At 43.8% G+C, this 23,623-nt stretch overlaps 1 protein-coding gene across 2 annotated transcripts; it reads right to left on the reverse strand.

The window, feature by feature from the left end:
* On the reverse strand, positions 1-21,781 carry sfmbt2 (Scm like with four mbt domains 2). Of its 2 annotated transcripts, XM_067254778.1 has the most exons (21): positions 21,683-21,781; positions 17,411-17,583; positions 16,546-16,634; positions 13,327-13,567; positions 11,627-11,647; positions 8,399-8,487; positions 7,771-8,014; positions 7,063-7,160; positions 6,597-6,698; positions 6,199-6,429; positions 5,891-6,017; positions 5,638-5,751; positions 5,426-5,468; positions 4,667-4,734; positions 3,599-3,738; positions 2,726-2,835; positions 2,358-2,533; positions 2,021-2,190; positions 1,547-1,816; positions 1,297-1,425; positions 1-1,120 (listed from the first exon to the last, which is right to left on the reverse strand). In XM_067254778.1, the coding sequence occupies exons 2-21, from the start codon at positions 17,499-17,501 to the stop codon at positions 980-982; spliced, it is 2,694 nt and encodes an 897-aa protein (XP_067110879.1). In that variant the 5' UTR covers positions 17,502-17,583; positions 21,683-21,781; the 3' UTR covers positions 1-979. The 2 variants fall into 2 exon arrangements, with proteins under 2 accessions (XP_067110879.1, XP_067110880.1); XM_067254779.1 differs by lacking the exon at positions 11,627-11,647.
* Positions 21,782-23,623: the final 1,842 nt, after the last annotated feature.

A 23,623-nucleotide genomic window follows, 5' to 3' on the forward strand; every position in this document is an offset into this window, starting at 1 on the left:
GACCATTACTATAAAAATCTGTATAAATTTATTTTCTTAATATCAAAAATATCTGCACCACATTTGCATAGATGATATGAAATATATTTTAAGATTGTTTTGAAAACATGGTTCCATAAAAGGAAAATAATTGGGCTCAAATAAATTAGCTTGTGATATCCTGTTCAAATTTTTTTGGACTAACTAGTTGTTCCAATCTCTAAACAGGAAATTGACTTCTATCTAACATAAATAACAGGAACATCTTACAGAACATAATTATAGAAATGAAAAGAGCTGGATAATGTACAGCCATATTACTACAGTATCAATTCAACTGGTAACGAAACAAGTATCCACATAAGATATAGTTCATCTCTTAAATACATACCATAATAAATATTGCAAATATATTATCGCAAATATATAATCTTAGGTTATCAATACATCTTTTTGTCAATTTCTTATGAATCAATTTAGCTGAAATTAAAACAAAGAGATAACGCTGGGAAAATAAAAGTAAATAATTCCGCTTAAATGCAGTGGCAGTTATAACAAATAGTATGTATAGAACATGAAAATCCGTTCGAAAAATGAGAAAAACAATGTTCACAGATATGTATTCCACAGGGATTGTGGAAATAATTGTAGGAATCCCTTTACGCTGCTCAAACAGATCAAAGATCCTGAAAGTGTGGCGGGTTCCTTTAAGACTTTGTCTGATGTTGCTTCCTGCCCTGAATCATTAGTCCATCACATTTTCACTCCGATCCTCCGACCAGCAAAAGGTGAAATCCCAGAATCCTAGAAAAGGAGTCTGTCATCTCAGAATTTAATTAAAGTTCATTAAACATTCAGAACCCAACTCTGTTTCACTTCCACCTTCTGTCCATATGACACTTCCAGACTATAATCCAGAACTCAACCACAGGGTCATCTCAGAGCCTCCTCTTCCTCAGAAGAAAGTGGCAGGTAAAGCTAACAGGTGGGGTGCCCAGTGTCAGTTGGCAAACTGTCTGTAGAAGGCCACTTTGACCCTCTCTATCTGGTGACACAGCTTGATGGCTGGACCCAGCTTCAGGTCCATACAGTCCTGCACTGTTGGCAGGGTCAGCAGCAGTAAGGCTTGGCCGTCTATGTCCTGGAGAACCACATAGAAACACAGAGAACGAAAGAGGGAGGACAGATTGAGAGTGAGAGTTAGAGTAACAGGGAAGTTGAATATGTGTGTAGAGATAACACGATTTTGAATGGGTGTGAATGGTCGGACCCTACTAGGACAGAAAAACAAACGTGTGTGTGTGTGTGTGTGTTTACCTGCTCATGGAAGATCTTGGCGAGGGAGGCACAGTCAGTGGAGGTGATGAAGCTCACCACCTCGTCCACGCTCCACTCCAGAGGGTTCCTCTCCAGAACCAGCTGGCTCTCCTCCTCGCTGCACTCCACCTGAAACAACAAGCCCCACAGCATCACCGCGCGTGTGTGGAGAAACGAGTTTGGCTTTTTCCTCAGTGAGCATAAGACTTCTTGATATGTGTGTGTGTGTGTGTGTGTCTGGTCTCCATACCTGCATGTCCTGTCTCTTGGGGGGCTGGTACTTGGCCTGGCTGTAGGACAGCGAGCGAGTGCTTCTTCTCCTGCCCTCAGGGCCGTCTGGTTTGCCAGAGGATGCGGCCGTGTGAGTAGCCCGGCGTAGCGTAGCGGCGCGCCTCGGACGGCTGCTTGCCACCTCCACGGAGGACGTGTCGGTGTGGTCCTCGCGCGGTTCCGAGCTGGTGCCTTCCTCGCTGCCTGACTGCATCTCCATGTCCTCGTCATCATCATCCTCATCGCTATCCTGTATGGATCAAGTGTGGTGAGCAAGGGAGAGGTGGGAATGAGAAGCACAACCAGAGATCGAGAGGAATGAAGAGAGTGAGGCAGGGAGAGCGTGAGAGAAACAGAAAAAAGTCAAAGTGGGAAGCACAGACAGCGGAAAAAGAGAGAGAGACTTGAAGAGAGCAGGATGTGTAGAGTTGGAGACTAGGAGGCGGCGTCGTACCAGGGGTGAGCCTGCAGGCTGGTAGTCCACTGCAGACGAGCGTCGCTTCTTCTGGACAAATATGGATTTCCTCTTCTTCCTGCGGCGCGCCGGCTTGGCCATGTCCTCCTCCATGGAGAACGCTCCTCCGCATGGCTTAGTCGGCTTCTTCTTCTTCCCATAATAATACGCTGAGGATGGCAACACACAACCGATCACACACTCCACCATCTCAGAGACTCTCAGAAACACTTCCAAGCTCTTTTTTTATTTGCCTGTTTCGTTTTATAGGCACTCTCCGCATTTGGAATTTGCTTTCCCCCACACACACAACTACAGAAACACATTTGGTCCTTACTGTATTTGGTCTTGGTCTGTATGAAGCAGTTCTCTGGACACTTGTCTGTGACGAGGACTGTGCTGAACAGGTTTGGGCAGCACTGGAGCTTCAAACACACTTTACGACAAAATTCTGGAATCTGCTCTGCCAGACGCACAATACGGATGGAGGAGCGATACGTCTTCCCCTTGTATCTGAGGAGAGGAAAAAGAGGAGAGGATAGAGGAGAAGAAAAATGATAGAGTTCTTTGGAAAGTTTAACATCCCGTGTAAAAGACTATATCTACGCACAGGATGTTTCTTCTCGGTCACTGAATCTGAACTTCCCTCTGCTCACAGAAAGCATGTGGCCTATCCAGGTCTATATGTTTACTAGGTCTGCTTACTTGGCCTTGAGGGTCTCCTCATGGCAGTCCCAGTGCTGGTCCTCCACCTGCTGCAGCTCCCTCAGGACACGCCCAGGCTTGTAGGCCGCGTTGATCAGCATGCCCAGCACCTAGGTCAGGAAAGAGCACTTCCGGGGTCAGAGACGAGGCACTTCCTGCTTGATATACTGGTATATGACCCAGACACAATAGTGTGATGGACGACTAGTTTGTCCACTGAATGCATTGTAAAATACTGTTTGTTGAAAGACAATTATCTGTGAAAACTGATGAGACCAAACAATAAAATGACAGACATTTTGATAAATTACTTTAATCTCCCCCTCTCTCCCTCCCCATCCCACCCACCCCCTCCTATTGTCCTTCTCCCCCCAAAAAAAAGAAAGAATTGGGATCAGAAGTCAACATGCTTCCACAGTTACATGCAGGCACACGCACACACACATAATCAGAAAAACAGCATGTATTTCTACAGAGGCTTTGTGTGTGTGTGTCTGTGTAAACAGGCATGATTGACAGCTCCACACATTAAAAGAAGCTGCTGCTGGCAGTCTGCAGGTGGTTAACAAGATGTCTCAGTCTCTCCTTTTCTCTCCATCTCTCCGCCTCTCCCCCTATCCTTCTGTGGATCCCTCTTCTTTCTGTCTCTCCGGCACTGATTAGGCATGTGCCTCTGTCTTCCCCCCTGGGTTGAATGCTCTACCTCTCCCTGACCCCCTGGGTAGAATGTTCTACCTCTCTCTGCCCCCCTGGGTAGAATGATCTCTCTCTAACTTCCAGACATTCTGCCTTTTTTCTGCCTCTGTGGGTGGGGGTCTGGCTCTACCTCACTGATGTGATGTCCGGGTTCTGATCAGGCATATGTTAAGGTACCTCTTTCAGGACCAGCGTGCATTTCCCTGGCCCTACGGCTTGAGGCAGCTCGGCGATGCGGCCCTTGTTAAGGTAAGGGCCGGAGAAACAGCGGTGGTTCACAAAGATACGCGAGCAGCAGTACCTTCCATTGGCTGAGCCTGGAGAGGAGAAACAGTGCATCATGGGACATCAAACCAGTGATAGACAGGTACAAATTGTCTACACAACACTGTGGACGGCTTGTAGCACTACAAATTAGAGTCAAACTGGAGTCTACAAAAAGTAGAGGCAGAATGCACTAACAATATCAACCATCCCTTAGACTCAAGAAAAGAACAACAGGAATGGCAAGAATCAGAACCAAAATAGAATGATTATTTATTCACCAAAAGTACTTGCGCTAAATGATAAGCATGAGACCCTGGCACAGCAGAGGATTGCCCTCCACCCTCAACCCACCCTTGCAGACACGGGGCACCTGTAATTGTGCAGCTCTGGGTGAATAATTACGGGGCTGTTGAATATGCATGTGCAAGTGGGTGTTTTCTTTTAAAGGATCTTCGAAGGAGGAACAAGGGTCTCATGAAAACAATACTGCCGCACTACCCCCTCTCTACACACACCACCCCCTCTCTACACACACCACCCCCTCTCTACACACACCGCACAAACACACACTTAACAATGCCCGTCTACACTGCTCCCAAGATAACATGTGCAGTTCGTCTGCTCCCATTGGCCAGGAGCCTCCAGGGACTTGCTGTGCAGAGGGGATCTCTGATTGTGAAGTGTTACAGGCTGACACATGTTGTTTGTTAATGTTTAAACACCCCCCATAACAGGGGTGGATGTCGAACTGGGTCCATACACATTCACACACACATTTAGCATATCAGCACACATTTAGTATATACAGACACAAACCCAAACGCGCACACACACACACACAGATAACTTCTGATGCAGTGTGCTGGCTGAGTCTATCACTGTTATCATCATCATCATCATCATCATTGTCCTCCTCTTCCATTATCATTAATAACTGTAATTAAATAATCTTTCATTTGGACCAGGAGGCTCAATTACCTGTATCCATGGCAACTGGCTGGCAGAGATTGAGAGGGATGGTCTCCACAGGCTGGGGCGGGGTAAACCTGCAAACCAGCAATTGACCAATCAAATCATCCAATAGCAGTGATTGACCAATAATCCAAACAATCAATACCAGCAATTAACTGCATATATTTCTGTCTTCAGATTTATCTTTGTCTGGTTTCCATAGCTGTTCCTAAGACTGTCAAACTCCAGTGAAATGGTAAGGTTAGATATTGATGAAAGCCCTTCATAGAGAAATGAAATGGTATTAAAGGTTAGCTGGGAGGGTTGACAAAGATTTGATGAAAGTCTCATATTTCTCCTGCTCAGAACAGCCATTTCCTCTTCCTCCAGGCTGCATTTGCCAGCCGCTAGTGCAACATGTCATTTGTCAACAAAATCAATCAGGGCTCTGAGGAGGCAATTTAACGATGAACAACTATACTGTGTGTGTGTGTGTGTGAGAGAGAGAGTGAGATAGATTTTTAAAAAAAATAACGAAAAAGGAAAAGACAGAAATAGGGAGAGAAAGAGAGAGAAATTGTGTCCTGGAGGCTTTTGGATGAAATCCACTTCTGAGTCTCCACCTTGGGTGTTTGCGGAGTAAAGAATAGAGATTGTGTGGGGCAGGAAATGGGTAGGCATCGATTTAGTTCTGAGCCAGGGCAGAGCTTCAGAGAGGTTTAGGCCACATGGTTTAAACAGGTTCTAGAAGATGAGAGCTCAGGAGTTCTTGAAGAGATGACTTACTGCTTCTCCGGCTGGACCACTGCTATCTTCTTGTGCTTCTGGCCTGAGACAAACACAAAATGACAGGGTAAGCTCAAACCGTCCAAAGCATTATAATTTCACTCAAACACAGGCAGGCCAGCTTTATATTGTATCTATGTGTGTGTATGTGTATCTAACTGTCTGTGTGTGTGTGTGTGTGTGTGTGTGTGTGTGTGCAGGGTAATACATACAGACAGGTTTGAGTGGAGAGGTCAGGGGATAACCGTTGGCCTCGCACCACCCTACAGGGAAAATGTCCATGGACTCCACATCCACCAGCCTCTCTTCCAGGGGCTGTTGCAGACCTGCATACAGAGGACTCAACTGAGCACACTGGATACACCACATCCCTTCAAATCCACACTAGAAGAGGATGCGTGTGGATAGTATTCTGTTGGTTTTCGCACACACACACACACACACACACACACACACACTTCTTACCCTCCAATCTGAGCCATAACAGGCGGCCCTTGGCTTGTGTGATCTGAGCCACACACACTTCCTCTGGCCTGTGAGGATTCACAGCCTCCAGCCACACGTCCTTGGAGAAGCCTCTGCTCTTCCACGTCTACACGCACACGGCAAAATATGAAAGAACTAAATACACCCATTCACCTGAGAGAAGTGTATGAATAAAGTGTGTGGTGTCCATTGTGCAGGACGACACGCTTACTACAAAGGGACAGGAAATAAAAGAGGAAGAGATGCAAGAAAGGAGAGAGAGGAAAGAAGAGGAAGAGCGGTCTCACGTCAGGGAAGCAGCTGTCAGGAGCAGCCTCTGCCCCACTGTGCTTCAGGTAGTCCGCCCAATCAAAGTCCTGGCTGGGGTAGGCCCGCGGCCGCTCTAGACCAACCCCGTTCTTCATACACCACTGGACGGGCAGGATACCTGGCGAATCAACATGGCACACCTGGGACAGGGGTGTGGCCTCGGGGGTTAGGTCATCTACTGTCACCTGGAAGTAGTGCTCATCGTATACCTACAGAAAGGGATGGCAGACCAAAGAATTTGCAGGGTTCCATTCTCATCCGTTGTGAAAACACAGCATGCAGAGTCCCAGTCATCAGTAGGGATGGGGCAGGATATGGTGTGGTGAGGCTGAGTGGAGTTTGAGCTGGTCTGATGCCAGAGTTCTCCCTTACTCACCCGCGTGACAGACACGGGGCAAATGTGGAGCGGTTCCCATGGTGACACCATCTCCAGTTTCATGCCGGTCTTGAAGGAGTGTTTGGACACATCGACATGGTCCTGAAACAACCAAGGCACAATGTTACACGCACAAATGCACACACACTTGTTACAGTTTTAAAATACACTAATATACGTTTTCTACTTGGGAATAACCCTACACAACATATTTTCCATGTTGTAGATCACTTTGAGGAACACTGAGAGGTGAGCCACTAGATAACAGCAGGCAACGCTTATCTAACCTACACTGCCATAAACCACATTGGGGCAGTAAACCGCATACATCCTGATAAGGCGGTTATCTTCCAGCGATGATGAAGTCAGAGTCTGGTTAAATTATGAAGTGGACTCCATATAGACCAAATAGCCTCATTGTTCAGTGGAAAAAGTTGTGGCAGGGAGGGGGAGGGGGGGGTCTCACCTTGAACACCTCCAGTGGTAAAGGTCTGCTCTCAGCCTCAGCTCGCGCTGCTTCCAGAGCCTGCTGCCACTCGGGGGCGCTCTTCAGAACACGCAGCTCTGAGGAGACACAGTCGAGTCAGACACACACACACCTCATCAAGTCGATGACATGCAGACTTTAGTTCCATCCAAGATGAGCTTTCAATGGACAGGAAACACCTTCATCTTTCAGCAACACAAGCTCTACATAGCACACACTTTCATACACCCAAACACAACACAAAAACAAACAGCTTACGATGACAAAGAGAACTCCCACTCAAGTATTGACCACCTGCTAGCACAAAAATTATGCTAATTCTTTCAGATGACTCATGTGTTGGTCACCATTCGGTTTTCAAAAAAATACTGTAAAATATTATACCTGGCAGGCAACTGCAAAATCAGAAATACATGCCTATGACGTATAAGCTACATGTGACCTGGATGGCTTCACACCATACAAGGAAACACATCTCTAGAGAAATACGGGAGTGAATAGGAGCCGTTCCATTCACAGCTGCACTTACAGGATCAGCCAGTTTGCAGGGATAGGGCTGAGGGGGGAGGGAGAGCTGGGAACTGTGTTTAGAGGGGGGGTTGATAATGCTCATTATAGTAGCACTATAGCTCTCTTTCAGAACTACCATCCACAGGCACTATCATGGTGCTGGACTGAAGGTCTCACCGGCTGGAGGCTGCATGGAGAGACTGTTTTCCTGGGCCCAGCCTAGTGGGCGAAGCCGCACGTCCAGGTAGAACAGCCAAGGGCTGTGGGAGTCGTCGTCGAGACCGACGTAGCGCAGATGAAGCCTCCCACCGATGTTCTGGGTGACGCGCACCGCCCAGTAGAGGGAGGGGTCCGTGAGGTCACAGAGCTCCATCACTGAGCCCTCCACGATCAGATCCACTGTGTTCTTACCTCTCAGGGGCTGAGATACACAGAGAGAGAGAGAGAGAGAGAGAGAGAGAGAGAGAGAGAGAGAGAGAGAGAGAGAGAGAGAGAGAGAGAGAGAGAGAGAGAGAGAGAGAGAGAGAGAGAGAGAGAGAGAGAGAGAAAGAGCGAGCGAGAGAGCAAAAAGAGAGACATAGATGGAGCAGAAAGAGAGAGCAGAAAAAGAAAGCAGAGTGAGAACATGAGGCGTGAGAGAGAGAAAGAAGGAAACAGAGATACTGCTGTTTATACAAACCTGCGTGGCTTGTAAGGTAACCCAACCTAGAGATTTAAATATGTCAGATTGTTTAACCAGAGTTCAATCACATGTATACACAGTCACACTCCCTCTTTCACATGTGCACGTGATCCCAATGCTCACCCCCTCTAACAGGTTAGCTGGGGCCGTCCTTGAGCCAGTCAGATCCTGGATGAGGAAGTCTGTCCAGTCGCTGTACTTATCCTTGATGGCTGGATGAGAAAGAGAGAGAAAGAGATAAATGAGATGTGGGTAGTAGACAATAATGAAAAAAAACAACAAACAAGTTTTAACATTACAAATGTTGGAAGGAATGATTCATTTTGAGCACTGAGCACTAAGCGTGCACACACACACGCACACACACACACGCACACACACACAGGTGTTCTGTAGTGCCATCTTCAGACTCATTCAAACTGCCGGGTCCCTTTTCATTTGCCTAGGACATGTTTGTTTATTCCACTTCCTGTTTCCCACAGTGCAGCAGCGATGTATAATTCATGCTGAGTTATTATGGGGTTTGATTTTGCTTTGATTTCACGCTGACTACCCATAGATACACACGCACCAACCGCGGAACAAAGAAATGTTGCAATCAAGTATTTCCAGTGACAGCTTGGCAGGGCTTTTTCAAAACAAAATTTGAACACAAAGGGGTTTCCAGGTGACTGTTTGAGCTAGTCCTAGCACAAATACAAGTGACCTATATTCCACCTATGAGAGTACACTGCTATGCTAGCAAACCATGTGTGTCATACATGGTAAGCATGGAAAGTGACTGTGCTCTCTGTGTTGCCAACATCTTGCTTAAATACATGGAATGCATCAACTACTACAGATAACTGAACCTCGTAAGTTATCTGATGTTTAGCTGGCTGAGAGATTTCCACTGGAACTTTCCAACTAATGCTTTTAATATGTACACATGCCTGGTAACATTTTCCGCAAAAGGTGAAAATACTTTTTTGAACAGCAAAGGTCTCTGTTATTTATGGTGTTTTTTTCCTGTCAGGTGATTTTCTCTGCTCACCAGTGGCACGCACTCGCATGTGGATAAACACATTCAGTACACAAGAGCAGTCCTGTTGATCTCATCCTAGCAGTCTCGACTGTTGAGTAGTGAACCGAAATAGATCTGTACTATTCTTACAGATCCTGACTAGATTAGCCATCAAGCCACCTAGAATAGCATGTAGAGCAGGGCAGAATGCAGGCCTTGTACTGCTTCTAAACCTCTCTCTCTCTCTCTCTCTCTCTCTCTCTATCTCTCTCTGTCTCTCTCTGTCTCTCTCTGTCTCTCTCTGTCTCTCTCTGTCTCTCTCTGTCTCTCTCTAAGAGCCCAGTCTGGTGTTTCAGTTCAAAACAATCTCTCTCTGGGCTGAAGGCAAAATTCTGTGACTTTCGCATTTACAATCCCTCCATAATTAACCTGGAGGACAGCCTCAACCCTCCCCCCCCCCCCCCCCCCCACCACCCACAGTCCAACATGCAAATAAAAAGGGGCAGGGATCCTGTCTATTTGCGTATCCTGCAAGAGTCCATTGTGTAAACTGTGCTGTCTGAGTGGGATGCTTGCTCATTAAACGATCATTCTCTGTCTTACTATCTCTGGGTGGTTGTGGGCTTGGAACACAGCAGTACAACAGATTATAATCAAGGCTAATGGGAGCAAATTAGGTTTCATTCTCTCAGCTCATATCGAGTCATTATTTCACTTGCTTGGTGCAACCGTGAGACGTCTTGCTCCAGGGTCTAGTTTGTAAAGAACAATCCATTCAAACCAAAAGCTTCAGAAAGGGCTCGTATTTCAACAGTCAATAAGCATCTATAAAATAATTGCATTGACACGCACACTCACGTCAACTGAATGCTTATTCAGTTTGAGTGTTATTGCTACAGTAGCCTATATACACACACACACACACACACACACACAACACACATGCACACCTCTGCACTGTCATAGATCAAATCTGGTGGGGCTATTTTATGAGCAGGAAATGTGATGATGTTAACTATTAACGATTTTATGGCTGTGTTCATGAGGAGACAGGGAAAAATTATAGGTGCATGAAATATGAATTACCCTAGCGCAGTGTTAGAGATAAGTGGTGTGAATTTACTGTCCCTGGAGAGAAAAAAAATGCCTGGGGGATTGTGTGTGTGTGTGCATCCAGAATGTGGGTGGGGATTTCCAAATGAGTGCTACGATAATAACGTGTGTGTGAATGTTGTAAAGTGAAAGTAAAATTCTGATAAAAAAATGCCAACTTTAAGAGAAGTTGAATCTGCTCTAGTAGGCATTTCAAATGAAATATGACCCCAAACATCCCTCCTCCCTCACATACACAAATGTAGAAACCTCCCAGGGCTTTTGTAAATTCAGTGGTGAGGACAGGGAGGGGGGGTCATTTGGGTATCAAATCAGCTCTCTTCTGCTGTCATTGAACCTTGCTAGGTTTGTCCTTCCTGACTACTCACCATTTACTCTTTCAATGTGAGGGACAAGGGATAGTCGACAACATATGTACACATACTGCCACTCCTACACCCACACTTTCTTTTTTTCTCTCTCTCGCGCACGCGCACACGCACACGCGCACGCGCACGCGCACACCTCTACCAGCTTCATGTCTATCCGGGGTTATCAGTAAGGAGTTTGGTGAATTCATTACGCAAATGAGCCGCTATAGTTGTGAGACAGGTCCTACTTATCACATGATCTCAACTTGTGATTCCCTCGAAGCTCTTGACACGTGCATGTTGTTACTTTGCAATGTCGCTAGTAAATATAGACCATTCTGATCATCAAGATACTGTTAAAACCAAGCACTTATCATTATTATAATTTGTTCATGTAATGCACACACACACACACACTCAGTATCAGTATGTGCAATGTAAAGGCATATCTAGAGCTGAGGCCTTAGTCTGGGATTCACCCTACTGTATCTACCAAAATGTTATATTATTACCAATAACCCGGCTAATCAATACCCATGTGTACAGCATGACCAGGGTGTATTTGTGTATATGTTAGTGTGTGAAAGTTCATGTCAGTAAGACATATGGACATCTAAATGTCTAAACAATCCCACGAGAGAAGGGAGATATGAGAAGATAAGGAAACATGGAGGAGCATGCAGAGGGAAGCAGAGGAGTCAACTCTGAGGTAACTTCCTGTTAACAGGCGGACAGACAGGAAGGGGAGGAGCAAGAGAAGGCTGAGAAACAGGAAGCACACATGCGTCTCAGAGGCAGTGTTAGCAGTACGTTGCTCCACGTGAACCACTGGCCAATCAGGCAAGGCAGGTTTAGTTAGTCAGAGAGTCTGATAGGTAAGCTTACCTTTTCTTAGGTAAACGTTATCTGAGAAACAAAAAGAAATAGGTGTAACTGTAATGAAGAAATACACACACACACACACACAATGACAAACGCTGTCTCTCTTTCTCAACACACACACCGGCATAGTTACGCAACCACACACGCACACAATGTGATACAAGAGCCTTGAAAAGTAGCCATGGAAGGAAACGCAGTGTAATTGGAACTGTGATCTGCATACAGTATAAGAAAGTGAGGGATCATCACAGCTTGCTTTTTCCTAGCAACCTCATGCCACATAGTGATCTTTCCAAAGCACGTACATACATCCATGTAAAGCGCCCTATCGAGCCGACTCAATCCTCTGTTTTTATCTAGCCCCACAGACTGTCAACTCTTCCTGTAATCATCTATAGTCCAGTACGTTCCATGTTCATGCTCAAGGTCTGAGGCTCAGTGATTCAACCGCCCCCCCCCCCCCCCCCCCTGGATCTTGGTGTCTGTCACAAACTAACAGACTACGGTAGTTCTAATTATATTATGAGTCCAACTAGTAGTTATATTTCCTGTAATTGATACTGCTGTATCTGATCCCAGCATAACGTGCTGGGGTACTTGTGTGCATAGTAATGCGGGTGCTTATGAAATATAGATTACATTTACTTTGGACAAGCCTTGAACACTAAGGGGTGAGGGAGGCAGACATGTTGGACACAGATCTCTGAACCTTGAGCAAAGAGTGGAGCCACTGCTATTTACCATGTCTAATATGACGTGTGTTATTGAATTAAGTGTGTGTGTGTGTGTGTATGTATGTTTGAGTAAGTAACAGAGAAACATAAGCTAAATAAACAGCTTTTCTCGGACTCGCATGTTGTTCCCCCTCCACTGTCACCTCAGTGCAGTGTTAGAGATTCCATCTGACATGGCTCTGAGTGCATGTTCTGTTTGACTGTGGTAAAAGGTCTTCTCCGTCAGTCATGACCTCACATAGTTTCTTTCATCTTTATTATGGTGTCCCACCACAACAGAGATATAGCCATTATAGTAACAGAGACATTATAACTGCAACTAGATCTTAATGAATCCAATTAAGACTATGACCAATTGGGTGATTATCTATTACTGATCATCCATTACTGAAAATGTTGATTAAAATGTAACCATTGCATGTAAGTGAACAGCAAGTGAAGCGTTTTGTGTAGATGTTTAGTCATGGCTGAAATATGAAAGTATGTGGAAGGTGTGAGTGTGTGTGAAATGTTGTGTATATTATGGTGTTTTTGTGTTACAGTGTATGTATTATGGTGTGTGTGTTACAGTGTGTGTATCATGGTGTGTGCATTATGGTGCATGTGTGTGTTATGATGTGTGTTAGGCAGAGTGCGAATTATACAAAGACAATCGAGGGGTCAACTTCTTCTCCAGGGCGTGTATCGACCCCCCCTTTTGTTTTTACGTCTTTTGGGGGGGTCCAAATCTTAATTATGGGGGTCAGACCCCCCCCAAACCCCCCCCTCGTAATTCGCACCCTGGTGTTAGGGGGTATTTGTGTGTGTTATGGCGCAGCTGTTAAGCTGTACGTCTTGTGTGTGTCATGGTGTGTGTGTGTGTGTTAAGGCAAGTCTGTTATAGTTTGTGTGTGTGTCATAGTATGTGTGTGTGTGTGTGTGGGGGGGGGGGGGGGGGGGGGTCACTAGCGTGTCTATCAGTTGGTTTACCTCCTGGTGGCATGAGAGTCTTGCTGTTCTGGGCACACCAGCCCACAGGATGGAGCTCTGCGGTCATGACATCACACCAGAAGTCGGCCTTCCGGTCTTCTCCGTAGCCGCTGAAGCGCAGCAGTAGCAGCTGGCCACAGGTGGTGATGATGGTCGCCACCCAGTAGGTGTCTGGGTTGCTCTTATTGGCCACCTCCAGCTTCATCCCTGGCTGAAAGCTGCTCTGTAGGCTGATCTCCACCTGGATGGACCAATCACAGAGAGCTTGGTCACACAGGGGACCGTCCTGTCTGGGGACTTAGAGAAGCTAGTTTGGGATGAGGTAAAACTGATGAAATGAGGATATGCATAACAAACAGAGAGAGAGGAGAATGGCTGTCTGGTCTGAATGGGCCACATATATTATGTGTTTTGCTACAGGCAACAGCACACACACACACACACACACACACACACACACACACACACACACACACACACACACACACACACACACACACACACACACACACACACACACACACACACACACACACACACACACACACACACACACACACACACACACACACACACACACATCTAAACCCATTACATAAAACACAGCAGGATGTACAACTCTCAAACACACACACACACACACTCCCACACAGAGGCAGGACTGCCTGTAGCTCTCTTATATAACCCGAGTGATACAGCACATTTGCATTGTTGTAGCAGGAAGTTATGAGTCCATTTGCATTGTTGTTACTTATAAGATGTTGGCCTTTTCCAGTGACACAAGCTGTGTGTATGTGTATGAGACTGTGGCTCAGAAGGAATCACTGTTTCAATTTGTCCAAGCACGGCAGGGTGAGGCAAAAGGAGAGAGAGAGAGAGAAGCTGGAGTGCAATAGCACTCTACAAAATCACTTCTTTTTTAATTTATTTTTTACTGGGGGGAAAAAATCCTGGTCCATGTCTTTGTGACTCAATCCACTTATCTACCACATACGACCTCCCTGGGAGTCCATGTCTCCACCAGTGTATTTGGTAATTTGAGAAAAAAATGCAAATAATAACTAGAGAGGATACAATTTCTGGGGAAATTGTAGGGTGTGCTTGCTTGCGTCGGTTGCACAGGGGTCTGTATATTTTATATAAAAATGCATCGGGCCTACTTATTATTTATAAAGATTACATAGATTTAAAAGCATCTTTTTTTTGCTGCTCATTTACAACTAAAAATACGAGTGAAGTGTAGAATGAAATATGATGTCTTCTCATTTCCCCTGCAAGAGGCAGCTGACAGGCTGAATCAAAACGAATACATTTGGCAGACCGGTGTTAAAATGGACCTAATCTCTATGACTTAAACGTCCTTTTAAGTTGTCCCTTCTCGTGATATTTTCAGGCATTTAGCCTACTCATATTGCATTCATTCATTAATAAAGAACCCCCTTTGAAGATTATTCTACGACTTTACCGGCAGAAGATAGAATCGCGATTCAAACAGTACCATCTGCTAACTGAAAATATGCCCCCAAAAACGTAAATAAGCTTGACATTTATTTAGTGGAAAATCGCTCATTCATAAAAAGCTCACTGGTAGCGATCATTGTCAGTAACAACGCAAAATGCGATATAGCCCTGTGTGGAGAAGCTGCCCCGGTAAATTCTACTACTACAGTACTGTACTAGACTACTGCTGTGTTCGTCTTGGTAGCGATTGCGTTGGTTGAATTCGATTTAACGTTCCGTTGTACGGTTTAGGCTGAAATTAATTATTTTCATGAACAGATTGACAAAGTTTAGGCTGTGGCAATGAAGTTCAGGTTAGTAGTCAGATAGTTTCCCTACTGAAAGACTTTTGAGTAAGGGGAGTGCCGAACATGTTCTGTTGCCGTTTGACTTAAACAGCTGAGGAGTTTTTGTTAGCTACTCACACTAGTGTCTCGGGTACAGTAGGCTACAGCGTTGCAGTGAGCTACACTGGTTTGAAACCACAGGTAATTTCACCAACAAATCGTTTACTAATGTCAGAATAAATCCTACAACGAAAATGTATATGTGAGGAATGTTTATTTTAACGATTGAAAACAGATAACGCTACATCATAGACCACTGTAGTATGTGTTGCCCGGGCAACACAGGCTAATGTCATGATGCTAATACTTCAGTGAAATAGTAGACTACTGTTTCCGAAAGTATATGTACTTCCTTAATAATATCAGCTTATATTGTACATTACACATCACAATTGTGTGTCATATCACAAAGTAAAATGAGTAAATAGTTATCACCCTGGCCTCTTTTCTTGTGGCGTTTCTGCAGCTGCCTTGCAGTAAAGCTATAGTTAGCCTAGCTATCCCCCAAGTTAACAGATGGAAACGAATGTTCTGCCAAAGGTAGTCACGCGGGTTTTCGTGACGTAGTGACGTTAGTAACGTCAGTGACTGTGGCTAGCAAATTAGCCACCGTTAGCTTCACTTTTTGCCACAAAAACTTAACTTCAGCCTAAACCATGCAACGGAACGTAAATTCCAATAGAAGCAACTCAATCGCTACCAAGACGAAACGTTTGACACCAACTTTGTCTATGTAGGACAAATATTGACTGAGTTTTAGGGGGGCAAAAAGAATAATAAAAATAATAATAATATATATGTGAGAGAACAAAGGTTGTGCCCTTGCCGAAGGCAAAGCACACCCAAATATGTTTATTCAAGTCACTAAACCTGTTGTCTATCCTTGTATGCAAATCGCTCCTTCATGAGAGCCATGCAGCGTGCTAGAGAGGCTGGGGGTCGCTCACAAGCACAAGCTGTGTCTATTAATGGGCAGTTAAACACAACGTTCCAGCAGAGGAGGTCAGTAAAAGACGTCACAGAAGGCAGGATTCCCGATTTTGGGACCACAGAGGAATGAGGAAGTGGACTACTGGCCTTCTTCGTATTTGATTATGTGCATGTACGTTATGAGAGACAGTATAGTAGTCTCTTCTTTGTCTGTGGCTTGGCTTGGCAGTGCTGTGATCTTAGAAGCGGGTGTGTGAGCACTAAGCCTGGGAGCCAGTCTATGTTTAACAGCATTAAGCTCAGGCCTAGTCTGGGCTCTGCTCCCTCAACACACATGGTTAAAGGATTAGTTTAGATGCCACTTATTCCACGACAGTATTCGCAGGAAAACTCTTTTATTGTATTGATATGTAGGGGGAGCCATCTGGCTCTCGTCACTCACGTGTCTGAAGGACGTATGAGGGGCAGCGGTGGCCCCCGTCTCCTCCAAATACTCCTCCCAGTTAAAGTCTCCCTCTTCCTCCATGGAATCTGATTGGAGGAAATCAGTCAGTCATCAAGACCGAGGTCAACCTTTTGTTTGTAGCACCACTTGAAAGATTTTAAGAAAACATTTATAATGGCTGTATTCCGAAACTTATATGATTAAATAAACACGACTTGTATTATATACACAAACAGTCTTTATCTACAATCCTTTGATTATAAAGGAACTGAAATAGGAACAACGCCTTCTTCTTATATCCCAAATTGGGTCACCTGAAAATGTATCTGGTCCTCCGAGCGAGTGTTTGTGTGTGCTTGAGTGTGTGTGTGTTTGTGTTCTTAGTCTAACGCAATGCCACTAATGTTTCTTCTCAAGGTGAAAATTGTTCAGTTTGCCTGTGGGACACTGATACTTGGAAGGTATAATGTGTCTGCCAGTGCGCGTGAGTGAGTGAGTGTGTGTGTGTGTGTGTGTGTATGCGTATGTGGTAGTCTCTGGGGATTCTCCCATGTGAGTATCTCAATAGGATTGTCTAGGTTTGCTATTCTATTCCACAGAAGAGTAGATGGGTTTCTGGTTTACTATGACATCACAACTTCCACTGGTCTAAACAGAACCAACAAAACCTTAAAAAACATTGAAGAAAATTTCCCAAGATACGCCAGCATTCCCTTTTTCATCAGCCCAGTTCCTGTTCTGCTTTATCTGTGATTTGAACCGTGTAACTCAACCAATCTGTTGATAGGCTCTGAACAGAAACTAAAACAGACACACATTACCATATATCACAGAGGTAAAACACCTAGGGGCAAACCCTCACCTGTGTGAACCTCTTCCCCTTTCCCATTGGTTGGACTGTAGGACTTCCCCGTGTTGAGGGCCAATGGCCTGTCCTGTGTTTGGGAGTGCATCCTGGTGACTTTTAGCCTTCAACCTTTGTCCCCTGTCAGTCAGCAGATTCCTGCCCCTTCACTGCATCTCCTTCAGTCCAGGCTGACACAGAGAGGGCGGGGGGCAAAACAGTTAGTTAGGCATTTCAAATCAATATCCAACTGAAATCAAACCGTCTGTTAGCCTTAGCTAACATAGTTTGATAAATGTATCTTAGGAAAATATCTGGAAACACGGATCAACATTTGATTCAACTCAACCTTTAGTAACTCATTCTCGTTTTGCTTGCCTCTTTGTTTCCAAAGCATGCATGGATCTCAGCAGCATTGTGGGGCTTCTGCCATGCTTGTCTCCGCCCCCACAATGACTCACTCTTCTACTTACCCCCCCCCCCCCCCCCTTTCATCAGCCCAGCAATTAACACTGACTCAAAGAACAGACACTCACGGATGGCCTTCAGTCAAATGAAACCACAACAACTCAGTCTGCATAAACAGCTTTCAGCTGACAGTTAAAGTATTAGCCTATAAAACTCACATATCTCTTAGCTGGAGCTCAAGGCTGAATTCTAGTGTGGCGTCACACCCCTCTGTGTGGAGTCTGAATGAGGATTGTATTTACTTTACTGTAAATACTTCATTAGTGGTATGGCTGTGTGCTTGCACTATCTACATGGGTAGTTGCTTCATCTTCCAAAGTGAATGTCCCCCCCCGCTCCCTCTCACACAGTGACCCAAACACACATCCATTGCGTAAACAACAAGCTGAGCTAATTTGACTCACATGACACTGTCCTCTACCCCCAGCCCCTTCCCTCTGCCTACACACAGAACAAGGGTTAGGGTTAGGGTTACTTATTCTGTTTCTAGACAACTTCTAGACACTCCACATATTTCTTAACTAGATGAATCCCAACACACTCATGCAGTCTTTATCAGACATAATTAAATACTTTTGAAGATTCTCCTGTTGATAGGGCAACATCTTCTTTTCTAAATTTACACATGCTGTAACATAATCTAGTGCTAGTTAACACTTTAACAACCATTTGCTAATTTAACAATTTGACACCTTTTGAATTCAAAGACTTAATCAACAGAATTTTCCAACAAACTTCTAAAAATACTTACAATATACTGAATATAATGATAATGAAAAAGTGTGAGTGTGTGTGGGCGTGTGTGAACTTAGTGTAATTATGTGTTCATTAAAGTGACATACCCATATAGTATGTATATGGCCTTTGATGTATTTTCAAACAAAATGCAGAGATAACCATTGGAGCCTACTAGTGCTACACTGTGATGGAAACAAGGTTGTTTCCTAAGGACTATAGGATCTTGCTAATAAAAATGTTAAGATAGTTTTGGTTAGTAGAAACCCTTATCAGTAAAATATAGTTCTGGCTTGTTTGATTATATCATTCTACATGAAACCAATGAGATCAAACACTGTTGTCCAATGGGTATTCCCTTGGTGACAATGATGGTGATTCATTCCTCCCTTCATTCTGGAAAACTGTTTGCTACATCTGGAACTGAAAATTGTCCAGTCAGAAATGATATCTGTAACATCTCCTCAATAATAATTTTTCTCAGCCCCAATATTTCCTAAAATGGAATAAAACAACAATGTTTCAATGACAGCAGGGACTTGGGTTTTGAACATCCCTGTCCACTGCAGACATCAGAGCACCCCAGATTGAATTTGGAGGATTATCCCAATCTGGGAGTTAATCTGAGGCACAGGTCCGCTGGCCCTGGGCCCATCAGTCTCAGATTGAGCAGAGCTGTATCTATTGATTAGCACTAGTATCCCATGGATACCCCATGCTGGTTTTTGCGTTTCTGTAAACCCCAAACATGTACCAAGATTTAACAGAGAATTAAGAGATTAACCAATACTATTTGGTCAGCGGGGATACTGTCCTTATCTACTATTAACCACAGTTTTATAGAGACTGTTTGTTCTTAATGCAAATGTCAGAGAACTTAACCTTCTTTTTATTACTTTCGAAAGCAGTCTGAATCATACATGTTTGGTCACTAACTCCCACTTGGTTAGAAACAGTATCTGAAGCATTCTCAGATCAGCTGACTTTGATAAAGGCTATGTGCAAACAACTGACGGGGCAGCCCTGAACACACACAGGCCCAGGAGAGCCTACAGAAGCCACCTCAGGACGCCCTTATTTCAACATCAGGGAGTTAAAATAAGTTGTCGGGGAAATGTAGAATCCGACTCTTGTGCTCTAGAACACAATAATTTGTCTTTTTAATCTCGATCAGAAAAGGATAGGCCTAATATATCTATAGCATAACTTTATAAACACCTCCTGTTGTGTGTCCTCGTCTGTATGATAGATCATGACACGGTGCTCTCCTATCTCCGCGGACCTTGTGTTGCCCGTGGAACTGCTGAAGGGTAAAGGCGCCAGCGGTGACCGCGGACAGCGAGGATTAATGTGTAGGCTTCACCGAGGTGTCTCTCGGTGGGTAAACGAATTTGGCAGTCACTGTACAGATCTATCTCTCAGAACCGATCTTGTAACAGACCTATGGTCAATATCAATCTGTTATTCTTTGAAACATTGACAAGACTCGTACAATGAGGTGTTATCAAAAAACGGATGCGTGACATGATGCGCTAATGCCGCAAGTGTAGGCTACAAAGAGGAACCACCATGTGTATGCTTTATCAGTCTCAGGCCCTTGTAAATCAGTCTCAGGCCCTTGTAACTAAGGAACATATTAGCCTACGGAACCCTAGAAATGTTATTTCAGTTGAGAAGGTATTCACTATCCGATACGATGTGTTGGCTTCTATGTTAAGACATCGTCAAACGTATCCCTTTAGAGCAAATGGCAACAAGCAGCCCAAACGGTTTATTTATTCATTGCTCATGTAAGAATCATTGTTCAGTCCTAAACATGGCTTTAGTGTCTCTACTCATTATGGTGCTGAATTTAATCCCGGAGAGGAATCCCCGGCAATAATGCAAAGCTAAACCCCGGATTTGCAGACCGCCCGCAAAAAAATTAATAATTAAATGGATTCGCGCGGTTTAACCCAATTATCAACTTCACAATACACATTTGGCATTGCCTAATGTCGGACTTGAAAAATGACCTTGCGTAATTACAGTGTCTAATTTAGCCTGCCATAGGCCTATGATGACCAATTAATGTAAAAAAAAAAAAAAAAAAAACTGTAGCCTACACATAGGCCTGCTGCTTCAAACAATTCTGAAGAACGATCATAGTGGTTCTAGATCTAAACTGCGAATTTTGATAAAGTGAAACAGGAAACGTTGCTACTGCACATAAGAGATAGGCCTGCGGGTGTAGCTGATCGGTCTCTGTCTGTAACGCAGTCTGTCATGACTATTTGGCACTCCACTGATGTACTTTGCACACTCAAAAGTATTGCAGCGGAAAAAAACTCGAACAGGGCTGCTAAACGCTCACTTTAAATTTAATTCAGTAGAGGTGGTTTATGGGTATCAAAAGAAATAAAAACCGACCTCTTATGTCCGATCATTGTATTTTTTCCTCATTCAAAGATTGTATATGCAGTTTTTACACACTATAACCCGCCATGTTGAAAGTGGTTTGACATTTGGCAATGCCCGGTATTTTCCGATGCCTTTGCGCACCTAAGTGTGGAAAAACACATGACACACCTACACGAATAAAATAAAAATAGGAAAATGCTGATCGAATATGTTTAACTTACTCGCATTAGGCAACCAGAAAGAGACTATAGCCTCGTCAAATGTCACCGTTTTGAATGGAAAGCACACAAAAAACTGAGCGGTTGAATTGGGAACATTTAAGAAGGCTAAATGAAATGAGTTTTTCAATACACAAGGTTGGCAATAAAATAGGTTTATGTAAGAAAATTAATCTTTGAATTATAAAGCAGCTATCAACAATAAAAAACATGACAACGTTATCAAAAGTGCCACGAAGCAACGTTTCGACCGCAAGTGACAGCTATAATTACGCACGTAAAACACTTTGAACAACTTGGCTCATGAATGCACTAGTATTTCTGTTTCTAGAGAAACAGCCTCGGAGCACTTCAAGGTTTTAGCCAGGGAAAAAACTCTCTCGGTGGATATTTCGTCGACAAAACGACGTCGTTGAATTCAGAGACAACGTTATTGCATAAAGAAGCACAAGAATGACACCTGTCCTACCTTAATGACGTTTTTCTGAATGTAATTTGCGAGACCTTTTTCGTTCTGTGGAACCCGAGCAAGAGACGTCTTTCAGCTGCTGCACTCGGCCAAATCCTCGTTCCAATATGGCATCTTTCATCTGCGCATGTCCAAAAATCTTCTGATTATTTTCAAGCCAACTCCTTCATTGACCTTTAGTGCAGTTGCAAAATTTGTTCGAGCCAATTATAAATAGAATGCCAAAGTCCCCACCCCCAACAACTCTCTTCTCTCATGACCAAATAACCATTGTAGCCAGAAAAGCGTCAGACTAAAAATCACAATAGGCTACATCATATTGATGCCAACTACAATCTCTTATTCATGCATAGTGGACTATTCAAAAAACATTGTTTCAAATTAGACGAGGTATACAAGTTGAAACACCTCTTTTCACATGAGAAATTATGAATACTACGTGAAACATTTCAAACAATAATATCAATGTCTATTTCTGACCGATTTACTCCCAGCACGAGCACTTACACACAGTTTTTCTGGGTAGGCTACAAAATAGGCATATTGCATGCGTTCCTACAATAAGTTTATATTGTTACCACGTGCTTTTAACCTTCTCTGCCACTTTTAAATGACCTCGTGAACGCAGCCTAATGTTACAGGTTTGCGCGATGACAGTGCGATGACATTTCTTGTAGGCAACTGGATAGTAGCCTAAGCTTTAACTCTTAAATATATAAATTAAATATACAGATATATTAAGAAAATAATCATGTAAAGAAAGTCATACGCGTCACATTAAAGTTGATCCAAATGTTTTTCTTGTATTTTGCCCACATTTTGAATGCTCTTAGCTACCCTATACTTTTCAGAAAAGTAAACACATGGGAGACTGTAACCAATCTGAATTTAACCTAATAGTCCCTGTCTTGATGACAATGTTTTATACAGTTCCAGCCAAATAATTAAACGCATGGTGAGGACTTTATTATAATAAAATGTGATCCGTCAAAGGCTGCATAGGTTCCGTCTGTGGTATAGATTGTTCATTATACCATGTCCACATAGGCTACATTGGGATGAAACCCATCTGTTTGATACATTCCTATGATTTTTGTCACTGTAACCTCTAGTCCACAGACATGGCTATAATTGAAAGCTATTCTAACTCCTCGTTGTAAAGTCAACACTATCCTCTAGTGGTAGGATATGGCGAGTGTGAGGATAACTGACTGTGGTCTAGAAAGATTTTTGAACTCTGGACATCAAGACCCCAATGAAACGTGTGTGTGTAGGGAGACAAATATTTAGGCAGCATTTAAGAGAAGTTCAAAATAGTCCAAAACAGTCAAAATAGTCAGGCCTTTGTGTTTAGGCCTATGTTACTTGTTTTAGCATACCGTTTACTTGATATGCCAAGTACCTGAATTATTATTAATTTATTAAACATGATTATCATGTCAGAGTCATACCAATGGGCAAGGATGGACAAGACAAATAAGCCTCGTTTAAGGACACTTGAGGCACTTATTCTGATCACAATTTGCCAGTTGACACCATTTAGTCAGCTGGTGGATTTTTTTAATTTTTAAAACCTCTCGTTACTGACACTGACTCATATGGATTGCCAATCCTATACTGTGGACTCATCCGCACCCCGGTAAGGCGGATCTTGCGGTGTAATAACCCAGTCCAACCCCAGTAAGGGAGATATTGGCTTTAACCTGGCTGAGAGGTGCAGAAGTGCTGGTAACAGATGGCTAAAGGCGCGCGGTATTAATCTGCCAAAGAAGAAGCTTTACCAAGCGCACGGGAGATGGGATTATCCCCCACGTGCGACCTATACTGTAGCCTTCTGTGCGCAACTCAGAGGAACGGAGGCATTTTGATATATACCTTGTAATTAAAATAATCTATTTTGAAACAAAGCATGTTTTCCATGGGGCAGTATGGTCTCGGCTT

Source organism: Osmerus mordax, chromosome 17, assembly GCF_038355195.1.
Source record: "Osmerus mordax isolate fOsmMor3 chromosome 17, fOsmMor3.pri, whole genome shotgun sequence".
Classification (NCBI taxonomy): Eukaryota; Metazoa; Chordata; class Actinopteri; order Osmeriformes; family Osmeridae; genus Osmerus; species Osmerus mordax.